The 11,499-nt window shown below is 42.1% G+C and overlaps 1 protein-coding gene across 1 annotated transcript in view; it reads right to left on the reverse strand.

Annotated features, from left to right (window-relative positions):
- Nucleotides 1-11,378, reverse strand: part of LOC134662701 (uncharacterized) — a 30,782-nt gene extending 19,404 nt beyond the window's left edge. The window contains exons 1-16 of the mRNA XM_063518974.1: nt 11,230-11,378; nt 10,065-10,168; nt 9,240-9,366; nt 8,461-8,538; nt 7,308-7,427; nt 6,054-6,206; nt 5,870-6,019; nt 4,651-4,773; nt 3,282-3,425; nt 2,168-2,497; nt 1,571-1,734; nt 1,269-1,409; nt 967-1,107; nt 665-805; nt 363-503; nt 61-201 (exon numbers count right to left, since the gene is read on the reverse strand). Coding sequence (XP_063375044.1) covers nt 61-201; nt 363-503; nt 665-805; nt 967-1,107; nt 1,269-1,409; nt 1,571-1,734; nt 2,168-2,497; nt 3,282-3,425; nt 4,651-4,773; nt 5,870-6,019; nt 6,054-6,206; nt 7,308-7,427; nt 8,461-8,538; nt 9,240-9,366; nt 10,065-10,168; nt 11,230-11,310 — 2,279 coding nt within the window. The 5' untranslated portion in view covers nt 11,311-11,378. The remainder of the gene's footprint in view (nt 1-60; nt 202-362; nt 504-664; nt 806-966; nt 1,108-1,268; nt 1,410-1,570; nt 1,735-2,167; nt 2,498-3,281; nt 3,426-4,650; nt 4,774-5,869; nt 6,020-6,053; nt 6,207-7,307; nt 7,428-8,460; nt 8,539-9,239; nt 9,367-10,064; nt 10,169-11,229) is intronic.
- Nucleotides 11,379-11,499: the final 121 nt, after the last annotated feature.

Below are 11,499 nucleotides of genomic sequence, written 5' to 3' on the forward strand. Positions count from 1 at the left end.
CCACGCCCTCCACGGCCACGTGGATCCCCTCCATCAGGTGCTCGGGCTCGCTGAACTCACCAGTGCCTCACGTGTTCCTGGTGCACGGTCCCGTTCTCGACGGTGAGGTGCGGCAGCAGCGCCTGCTCGTAGGGCTCCCCCTCCCCCGGCTCCACGCCCTCCACGGCCACGTGGATCCCCTCCATCAGGTGCTCGGGCTCGCTGAACTCACCAGTGCCTCACGTGTTCCTGGTGCACGGTCCCGTTCTCGACGGTGAGGTGCGGCAGCAGCGCCTGCTCGTAGGGCTCCCCCTCCCCCGGCTCCACGCCCTCCACGGCCACGTGGATCCCCTCCATCAGGTGCTCGGGCTCGCTGAACTCACCAGTGCCTCACGTGTTCCTGGTGCACGGTCCCGTTCTCGACGGTGAGGTGCGGCAGCAGCGCCTGCTCGTAGGGCTCCCCCTCCCCCGGCTCCACGCCCTCCACGGCCACGTGGATCCCCTCCATCAGGTGCTCGGGCTCGCTGAACTCACCAGTGCCTCACGTGTTCCTGGTGCACGGTCCCGTTCTCGACGGTGAGGTGCGGCAGCAGCGCCTGCTCGTAGGGCTCCCCCTCCCCCGGCTCCACGCCCTCCACGGCCACGTGGATCCCCTCCATCAGGTGCTCGGGCTCGCTGAACTCACCAGTGCCTCACGTGTTCCTGGTGCACGGTCCCGTTCTCGACGGTGAGGTGCGGCAGCAGCGCCTGCTCGTAGGGCTCCCCCTCCCCCGGCTCCACGCCCTCCACGGCCACGTGGATCCCCTCCATCAGGTGCTCGGGCTCGCTGAACTCACCAGTGCCTCACGTGTTCCTGGTGCACGGTCCCGTTCTCGACGGTGAGGTGCGGCAGCAGCGCCTGCTCGTAGGGCTCCCCCTCCCCCGGCTCCACGCCCTCCACGGCCACGTGGATCCCCTCCATCAGGTGCTCGGGCTCGCTGAACTCACCAGTGCCTCACGTGTTCCTGGTGCACGGTCCCGTTCTCGACGGTGAGGTGCGGCAGCAGCGCCTGCTCGTAGGGCTCCCCCTCCCCCGGCTCCACGCCCTCCACGGCCACGTGGATCCCCTCCATCAGGTGCTCGGGCTCGCTGAACTCACCAGTGCCTCACGTGTTCCTGGTGCACGGTCCCGTTCTCGACGGTGAGGTGCGGCAGCAGCGCCTGCTCGTAGGGCTCCCCCTCCCCCGGCTCCACGCCCTCCACGGCCACGTGGATCCCCTCCATCAGGTGCTCGGGCTCGCTGAACTCACCAGTGCCTCACGTGTTCCTGGTGCACGGTCCCGTTCTCGACGGTGAGGTGCGGCAGCAGCGCCTGCTCGTAGGGCTCCCCCTCCCCCGGCTCCACGCCCTCCACGGCCACGTGGATCCCCTCCATCAGGTGCTCGGGCTCGCTGAACTCACCAGTGCCTCACGTGTTCCTGGTGCACGGTCCCGTTCTCGACGGTGAGGTGCGGCAGCAGCGCCTGCTCGTAGGGCTCCCCCTCCCCCGGCTCCACGCCCTCCACGGCCACGTGGATCCCCTCCATCAGGTGCTCGGGCTCGCTGAACTCACCAGTGCCTCACGTGTTCCTGGTGCACGGTCCCGTTCTCGACGGTGAGGTGCGGCAGCAGCGCCTGCTCGTAGGGCTCCCCCTCCCCCGGCTCCACGCCCTCCACGGCCACGTGGATCCCCTCCATCAGGTCCTCGGGCTCGCTGAATTCCCCCATGTCTTCTAGCTGTTAGACACACACGTGCGTAAACACAGATTGACGTGCGTATAAAAACAATTCGAAAAATTGAATCTTGAGCGTTGCAAACACTCGCAACAAAGCACGGGGGTAAACAAAATTTGCCCCCGAGCGAAACACAAAATTTTTCACCACACCAACCCGAAGAAAATATTAACTGTAAGATATCAAACAAAATCAAATCCAAATGAATGCTATTAAATATTTATCATTCAAAATCAACATTTAAAAGTCAATTCTATCAGCAAACATAAGATAACCACTCAAAATTTGCATTTGATTACTTTGCCTCACATGTGAATAAAATGCAACATTGCCATATCAGTTTTTGAACAATCAAGAGAGCCTTTACCAGTTGGTGTGATGAAAAGGAATTTCTCGTCATGTAGCTAACTTACGAACAGCAATTTAAGAAACTTACCTTCCCATGTACCTCCTTGATATGCGCCTCACATTGTTTCTGTTTTCTAAACGTCTTATTGCACTTCATACAATTATACATCTCCAACTTATCCAGAGTGTCATACAAATCCGCTTTCTCCACTTCGCTACTCGGCACCTCTTTATCCATACTTGCCATGGAATATTGGAGCTTATTACTAGAGTATTGGAGCGTCTTATCGCTTGATGTGTACAGGATGTGTTTGTCCATAGTTTGGTACATAGTTTTCGGGACGGTGTTTTCTAATGATAGTTCTACTATTGAGTCTGGTAGGTTTGCCACGTTGTCCTCTATGCATGTGTTGGTCATCTAAAACAGAAAAAAATATCATAATAAAAAAATATATTTGGACATTCTTACACAGATTGACCAAGTCCCACAGTAAGCCAAGAAGGCTTGTGTTGTGGGTACTCAGACAACGATATATATAATATATAATATACAAATACATATAAAACACCCGAGACTAAGGAACTAATATCTGTGCTCATCACACAAATAAATGCCCTTACCGGGATTGGAACCCAGGACCGCGGCTTCACAGGCAGGGTCACTACCCACTAGGCCAGACCAGTCGTCAAACAAAAACGTTTGTGTAGAATTGAAAAACCAGGAATTTAATACATTAATGTATATAAAAAAACAACGGGTTGCACTCAGGGAGTGGCGGCAGAAGTGAAAACTCAATGACTAGTGCAAAATGCACTATGTATAATTGAGGTTAACGCCATCTAGCGTTATTTCGTCGCATTACTTGAGCAAAGTTTATGAAGAGGTAAATATTTATTTAATTATAAATTAAATTAAAAAATTAAATTAAATTTATTTAAGACCAACAAAGGATCAATTTCGTTAGTGACACATTTAATCTTACAACTAATGTTAGTAGGTACACACACACAAACTTATTAACTAACTACATTAATCATTATATTTATATTTACATATTTATTTATTTATTTATGCACATATGGAGTGCACCACAGTGGTTCAGGTAGGCCCCATTATATGTAAACTTATATTTTTATCGAGTCCTAAAAAAACTATGGCCAAGTACCCCGGAATTACCCTAATAATTCCTCTTGTTTCATACCTTATCTATTCCTAGGTCGGACACAGGGTTCTCAATGATGATGGTGGCGTGAGGTTCGTAATGCTGCTTGAGATGCTGGTAGAACTTCAGTTGCTCCTCCCCGTAGTACTCGCCGCATATGCAGCATATTAGCACCGGCCGAACCTGTTATCACACAATTAAATACAAATAAATACAAATATCTTTATTCAGTAATAAAGGACACATATTTGCTTACATTTATGTTCGTAACTATAATTATAGTTTGGACCTTAGTCACTAAGTGCAAGAAATAATGTCGTAGTTACCGTGTAGGCACGGCACGGTTAAGTGACTCAGTCCCTAAGTCGTTAGAATAAGGAGTACAATTGGTCGGTTAACTGCACTGTTTAGTAAATAAGTAAGCATTTACAATTTGAATATACAGTGGAACCTCGATAGCACGAATCTCAAGGGAAACGCCAAAAACTTCCGTGTTAACGAGGTTTCGTCTTATAGAGGGCATCGACTTATAGAGGTTCTTGTAGATATATGTTCGTCTTAAAGAGGTTTCGAGTTGCAGAGGTAAAACGCATGAAAAAAATCGTGTTAGAAAGGTAATTACCTATCGAAACGCAGAATGTACATTCATACAATCTTTTTCGAGGTTCGTTAGAAAATAACTTCGCGATATAGAGTGGTGGTCACAATACGACCATTTTTTTCGAGTTGTAGAGGTCAAATTTAATTTTTAGAGTTATAGAGCTTTCGAGCGATGGCGCGCCATAATCTTTGGCCTACTGTCGAGTAGATGGCGTTAATTTCAATATTTAACAAATTGACACATATCAGTGAAAGAGAATCAAAGTCAAATGGCGTTCTAACAGTTTTAATCTTCTGTCGAAAGATGGCAGTAAATGTACTGTGGCTATAATTTACCATGATAGTAACTCTCTATACAATGAACTCTATTCTCTTTGCCATTAAGAAAGAATGAGAATGTAATGAAATAGTAGTTTGTGTTACAAGGGATCAAAATGATATATTTCCATCAAGGGCGTACATTGAATCCTGAATGAAGCGATGGCTTCTACAATACGATGGCCTCACTACGTTCGGGATTCTAAAGTAAAATCCTGAGCGTAATGAGGGATTGAAGTGTTAACGCCCAAGACGAAATAATTTTGATACCGTGTGACACATACTGCTTTTCACATCAACTATGAGGAAAATAAAAAAATCTTAGTGTTGACACAATCTGATGCTTAAACAGATTATTTAAGCTAAAAAAATAAATGTGCAAAAAAATTTAAAATAGTGTGCTATAACAGAAAAGTGCCACTTTGATCCCTCCTAGCAGGGAAGAAAAAGCTCTTTTCCGAATAGGAGGTGTGAAAAGTAAATATGCTACCTCGTGGGTGATATTGTGTGCGTCGTCGGCGAGATGTGTTTGGTGCTGCACTTGCGTCACATAGTTGTCGGGCAGTATTTCCTCCTGTTGCACTTCGTCGTTGCAGCTGATTACTACTATGTCCTGCGAAAATAATGTTAACGTGTTAGAACATGTTCGGGAATTGAGAGTCGGGTCACAGAATAAATAATAGTACCGTACAGAGAAAACTTCCTACAAACCGAAGTTTGACAGCGATTCGGGGACGAATCATGCTATCCCTTTCTAATGTATGACACTTTCCGCTATTTAGGGTTGTCAAAATTCAAGTCTCTATCTTATTTGTGGTCGTGCACGCAAAAGTACGCCAACCCTAATAAATCTAATAAATGCTCATCAGCAGCAGATATTGCTAAGCGGACCAGGTGTTCAAAATTATCTTGACGCGACTTTATTACTACAGTTACAATTGAAACTGAAATGGAACTAAAGGCATCCGACAGCTCTTGGACTCTGCCTTCGGAGTCTAGCACGCTGGTCTGTGGACATTTGTTAGGAAGTAGATTAAGATACTAAAAACTAAGTAGCAAGAATTTAAGAGACAAAACAGGGTATACTGATGTCACATACAAAACAAAACAACTGAAATGGAAGTGGGCTGGACATACTATTAGAGGAGATAAATGGAGCAAAACCCTAGAGGCCATAAAAGAAACAGGTAGGCAATTTAAAAGATGTTCCGATGATATAGAAGACATGCCTGGAAGGACTAAAACATGGACCAGATTAATGCAAAATAAGGAAGAGTGGAGAAGATTGGGGGAGACCTTTGCCCAAAGGCACACAGAAACGTAAATAAGTAATTTAAAGAACATATGTAAGTACCTACCAACATATATTTTGTGTAAATAGTGTATAAAATGTGACCTGTAAAATCTGCTTTTACCAATAAAGATCTGTATTCTGGTTATCGTAGATTAAGGAAAACTTTAGATATTGTATAAAAAAATGTATTTCTGATATAAGGCTATAAATAAATAAGAATAGGATACTGACCTGCTGTGGGGTGGTGTTGCCAGTGTTCCGCTTAAGTTTCCGGGATATCCGCTTCTTGTGCGGCAGGCTCTTCTTGCTGGGCTGCCGGTTATGACCCAGAGACGCGTCTGATAACTCTAGGACTTGGCCTTCGGAGTCTAGTACGCTGGTCTGTGGACATTTGTTACTAGGATAGGATACTGACCTGCTGCGGGGTGGTGTTGCCAGTGTTCCGCTTAAGTTTCCGGGATATCCGCTTCTTGTGTGGCAGGCTCTTCTTGCTGGGCTGCCGGTTATGACCCGGAGACGCGTCTGACAACTCTAGGACTTGGCCTTCGGAGTCTAGTACGCTGGTCTGTGGACATTTGTTACTAGGATAGGATACTGACCTGCTGCGGGGTGGTGTTGCCAGTATTCCGCTTAAGTTTCCGGGATATCCGCTTCTTGTGTGGCAGGCTTTTCTTGCTGGGCTGCCGGTGCTGGCCCGGAGACGCGTCTGACAACTCTAGAACTTGGCCTTCGGAGTCTAGCACACTGTTGGTCTGTGGACATTTGCGATGGACTATAGTAGAAGTAGTGATTTTATAGCAAATAATTATCTAAGAGGACTATATAGACTGGCACTATATAGGTTTAGTCAGTTTAATAATGATTAATGACGCATAATTTGTATAACTTTTGTATTATGTTATCTGTTTATACATTTAATGAGGATAATTTAAAATTTAAGTTCGAAAAAAATATTTGTAGAATAAAAATCCCATGCCCTAGCTACCGTGGTATCATGTGACGTGTATATTTTGTATAAAAGATAAAGATAAAGATAAAAATAACTTTATTCAAGTAGGATCCATTGGATCGCTTTTGTATCGTCAATGTCTAAATCAGAATTAATACATTACAATTTGGAAAATTAATACATTACTACTTAATACTCAACTAAAACAAAAAGATATTAATAATAAAATAAAATAAAAATTAAATTAGAACATGCAAAAGTGCGATTACCTAATGGTAGTTATGTCATTGTATATTTACAATAATTTTTAATTTCATGCATCATCAAAATATATACAAATTATAAATTATACCTACCTAGTTAATGGCTGAATCAGCATTTTGCATCGTCAAAAACAAAATTATAAGCGCAATAATCAAAAAATCTAACAATAATAGGTACATAATTATAATGAATTCACAATAATTTCCAAAACAAACAAGGGAAGAAGTTTAGGTACATTACATTAAACAGTTATTTAAAGGTCTAATTTCTATAAAAATAATTCATTTCTAGGCCTCATGCAGTCATTCTTATTTTGGTTCAATTTAGGCCAAGCAGTTTTATCGTTAAGGTACGGTATAAATGGTATAATATAACTTTACCAAATGACGATATGGTATGAATAAAATAAATTAAATCAAGAAGATAAAAAAACCGGACAAGTGCGAGTAGGACTCGCCCACCGAGGGTTCCGTATTTTTTAGTATTTGTTGTTACAGCGGCAACAGAAATACATCATCTGTGAACATTTCAACTAGCTATCACAGTTCATGAGATACAGCCTGGTGACAGACGGACAGAAAAGTCTTTACCCTTTTACCCTTTGGGTACGGAACCCTAAAGAAGGTCTAGTTCGACATACCTTCATGTTGTTCTTAGATTTGTTGAACCAGTCAGCGTCGGAGCACCGCTTCATCTCCTGCAGCGGTGGTAAAGGCGGTAGCGGTGGCATTTGCACCACTATTGAGTCACCCTGCTGCTCCTGAGTGTGACAAGGACATATTGATGTAAAGATTAATAATAAATATAAGTATAATATCTAGTATACATACAATCTAAAATAACCGGACACACACGCACATAAACACACACATATTCTAAAAATCAGACACACAGAATACTCACACACGCGCGCGCACAAACACATCATAGTTTCGCATGTTTATATCTTTCTTATTAAAATATTGTTGAAATTGTAATATTAAATGTCTAACTTGTAGGTAAGGTAGGTAGTTACCTACCTTACCTACAAGTTACCTACGCATGTAATTGGGAAGGAACTGGCTCTTGAGACAGGGAAACCTACTTTGAGAGCCAGGAACCAATGTTATGTTACCTATAACTCAAAGTTGCAATAAAGATTATTTTATTTATATTTATTATATAACTTCGCGGACCACCGGTTTAGAACCACTGATCTAGTCTATACAATATATTGCTGTAGAACTGTAGATGTCAAAGAAACTGAACTTGTAAAGGTAATTTAGTTATACAAGCTTTTACCAAAGAGTTATTTATAGTGAAAGGACTAACAAGAAATCATGATTGGAATTTTACAGCTAAGACTTAGCTGCTAAGTAAATGTAGATGTACGTCCCCGTGATTTTACTATCACAAGACAAATGGCGCCATATCGGGCCAATGTCAATTTCGGCGGCAATTTTTTTTTCTTTAATTTTACACATATTTTTTTATGTAATAGTCAGCAAACGAGCAGACGAGCCGCCTGATGGGAAGCGGTCATCGTCGCCCATGGACATAAGCAACATCACAGGAGCCACTGAAGCGTTGCCGACCCTTGAGAACCCTAAATACCCGCTTCTTGAAGAATCCCATGTCGTAGCGCAAAGGGAATACCTCAGGAGGCAAACATTCTGCACGTTCTGGGAAGAAACGAGCGAGATGCCCGCTTATTCTTGGTGTGCCATGTATCTAACAAGTGGGGATGAACTTTGCTCCTATATTATACAATCAATGAATGCCTAAACAAATGCGTAGAATAATATTAGACTCACCAAAGTTTGCGCGTTGAAAAGCCTCAATTGGCCATCTAGCATAACTGAAGACTCCACATCACCCCTCACTGAGGTTAGCTGAAAATAAATATAATTGGAATTCTTCAAAACGTATGACGTATGATGTGATCAAAAATTATGTTAGGGGCTGTGTAGTTACACAAGATGGTGTGGGCTGCAGACCAATCTCAGAAGGTATACTAATAAAGGAAATTATACATTTATTGGATCGTAAGGAAACCGGAATAATCCCAATACGGGCCTAGTGTACCCTTTGGGTTGGAAGGTCAGATGACAGTCGCTTTCGTAAAAACTAGTGCCCACGCCAATTACTGGATTAGTTGCCAAGCGGACCCCAGGCTCCCATGAGCCGTGGCAAAATGCTGGGACAACGCGAGGAAGATGATGATACATTTATTGGATAACTATGATTTTTTTACTACTGTCTTTTTTCTATCAAGCGAAAGTTGTTTAAATCAGGTTTCGAATAGATTAAGTTACTACAGAAAGGCCTCAAAATTACTATTTAAATTTGTTGGCAACCATATTCATAATATCTAAAAAAGGGCAATGTATTTTCAAAAACTCTGCTGGCCGAACCCACTGCACCTTAGGCCCACTTGCACCAGTCTACTAACCCAGGGTTAACCGATTAACCATGGAGTTACCATGGTTACCAATACAATTTGACACTGGGTTAACGATTTAACCTCTTAACCCCGGGTTATTGGGATGGTGCAAGTGGCCCTTAAGGGTTAAGTTGGTGAAACAAAAGTTACCTTGTGTGGTGGGTGGTAATGCGGGGCTCCGCTCTTGGCGAGCTGAGCCACGATGGCTGCTAGCCGACCGTCCGGATCTAGCATTTCTTCCCCCCACCCTTCTACGTGCTCCCCCACTGATACTTGCCTGCGGAAAGATTAAATGAAACTGTATTATGCATTTTAGGTCTCAGGTTAGGTTGTTTATAATCATACATAGGTGAAAAATAGGTAAAAGCTGTAAAAACACTATTGGAGCTTACTACCTATTTTTTTTAATTCATAGTGTGGTAATCTTTTATAATAATCAAAGTTATTAAAGTTACCCATAACACCCCATAACCCCAATGTATGTTTATAATATGAATTTTAAAGTAGAAATTGTTGTTTAATTTTTAAGTTGCTTTATTTGAATGTTAGTTTAGTTTATAGACAGCTTTAATGTTTTCCAAGTATAAAATAATACCTTTTGAATAAACACTTCAAAGTAGAAATAGTTTTTTTACACCCTATTTTATATTTCCTCCAAATCAGACTACAGTTTAGCCAGTCAGGCTGTTGGGCTTTCCGACAAAGGCCTTCTCGAGTTTTCCAATCAACCCTAACTCAATTTCTTACCCACATTGGTGGGAAATCACCTTCCCATTTCATTTTCGGGTGTCACTTTTCCCTCTTCACTACATAGTATAAAACAAAGTCGCTTCCCACTGTCTGTCGGAATTTGATGCGGTTTTTTTTTAAATAGATTCAAGAGGAAGGTGTATGCATAATTTGTTAATCCGTGCGAAGTCCGGGCGGGTCGCTAGTACTATATAACTAATTTAGATCATATAAATTTTACTATACCGGCACATTTGCTGACTGAAGTTCTGTGGCATGACTGTTACGACTCTGCTGCCTTCATCCTCTTGTATATTCAGCGCCAGTGTGTTTGCGTCCACATGAACGGACTGGAAACATGATAATAATTAACATTTTATTCAAACTGTTACATCAATAAATTGCCGAGCTGCACTAATTACACAGATTACACTCAAAATGGGGCATTATCTATGAAAAGGGACCTTATTGTCGATGGTGCTTACGCCGCACAGCGTCGCGCGGCATTGTATTTATATCGGAGCATTGTTAATAATGGCGTAAGCGCCATCGGCAATAAGGTCCCTTTTCATAGATAACGTCACAAATAGGTATTTTACATTTTTACTTCTAAATACTTTAGTCTAGACAAGTTTTAGCCACTGAGAAATTGGCAAAACAGTCACAATTGCTTTTGGACGGAAGAAAGAGAAGTTTTATTTGTGTGTTACAAACCTTGGCTTAAACTAAAATAATATTTTATGCAAAATGGCATAGATACACTTTGTATCCCTACTAATAAGGTTTTAAATGCAAAAAATGCTACCTATTACCTTTTCATGCTTAAACCGCTAAACCAATTTGGATAACATTGGATAGTTTGTGAACATAGGATAGTTTTTATCACGGACAATACGGACATCATAATTGAGCACAGATGTAGTCACGGGCAGAAGCTAGTTTTATTATAAGTGGCGTTCCATCAAAAGTAATTCATAAGAAAGATGACATTACAATGAGCAAAATAACATTATCTTTAAAATATGCATTCAAGCATTCATTTTAGAAACTGAACAAAATATTCCTGAAATTAAGGAATTGTGCTGGGAAACCAAACCCTTATTTATCAGTTGCTTCTAATACTATATAAAACGATCAAAATAAAATCATAGAAAAGCTTATTTATATCAAAAAATACATGTAGCTCAGAAACAATACTGAGCAGAATACAAATCAAAATACCTACCATAATATTACCATTTAACTAAAATTAAAATATACAAACGTTTCTGGCCATCTGGTTTATTGAGTAAAAGATGATGAAATGGACAGCTAAATTCAAAACACAAGATAAAATATAAGAGTGAAATTGTGTACGAATCCAAAACCGAGATGGTTTTTGTCGCGTCAACAAGTATCAAAACAAACTCACTCCACTCGGCTGGTGGGTGATGTAGTGCGTCACCGCCTCGTCCATTTTGTCTCCTAAGAGATGAGGATTAACGTTCCTCATCGTGAAAATCTTGGAAAACGAATAACGAATACAAAACTGATCATTCCATTTTTACGAGCTCGCTTAACTCTTCAGTCTTCACTCGCTTGTTGGTTAAGTTGACAGCTGCTATGCTATAATTCAAGGTCACAAATTATTGTCAAAAGATGGTCAAAAACCATAAAGTACTCAAAAGTCAATCACAGTACA

This window comes from Cydia amplana, chromosome 3 (assembly GCF_948474715.1).
Source record: "Cydia amplana chromosome 3, ilCydAmpl1.1, whole genome shotgun sequence".
In the NCBI taxonomy this organism is placed as follows: domain Eukaryota; kingdom Metazoa; phylum Arthropoda; class Insecta; order Lepidoptera; family Tortricidae; genus Cydia; species Cydia amplana.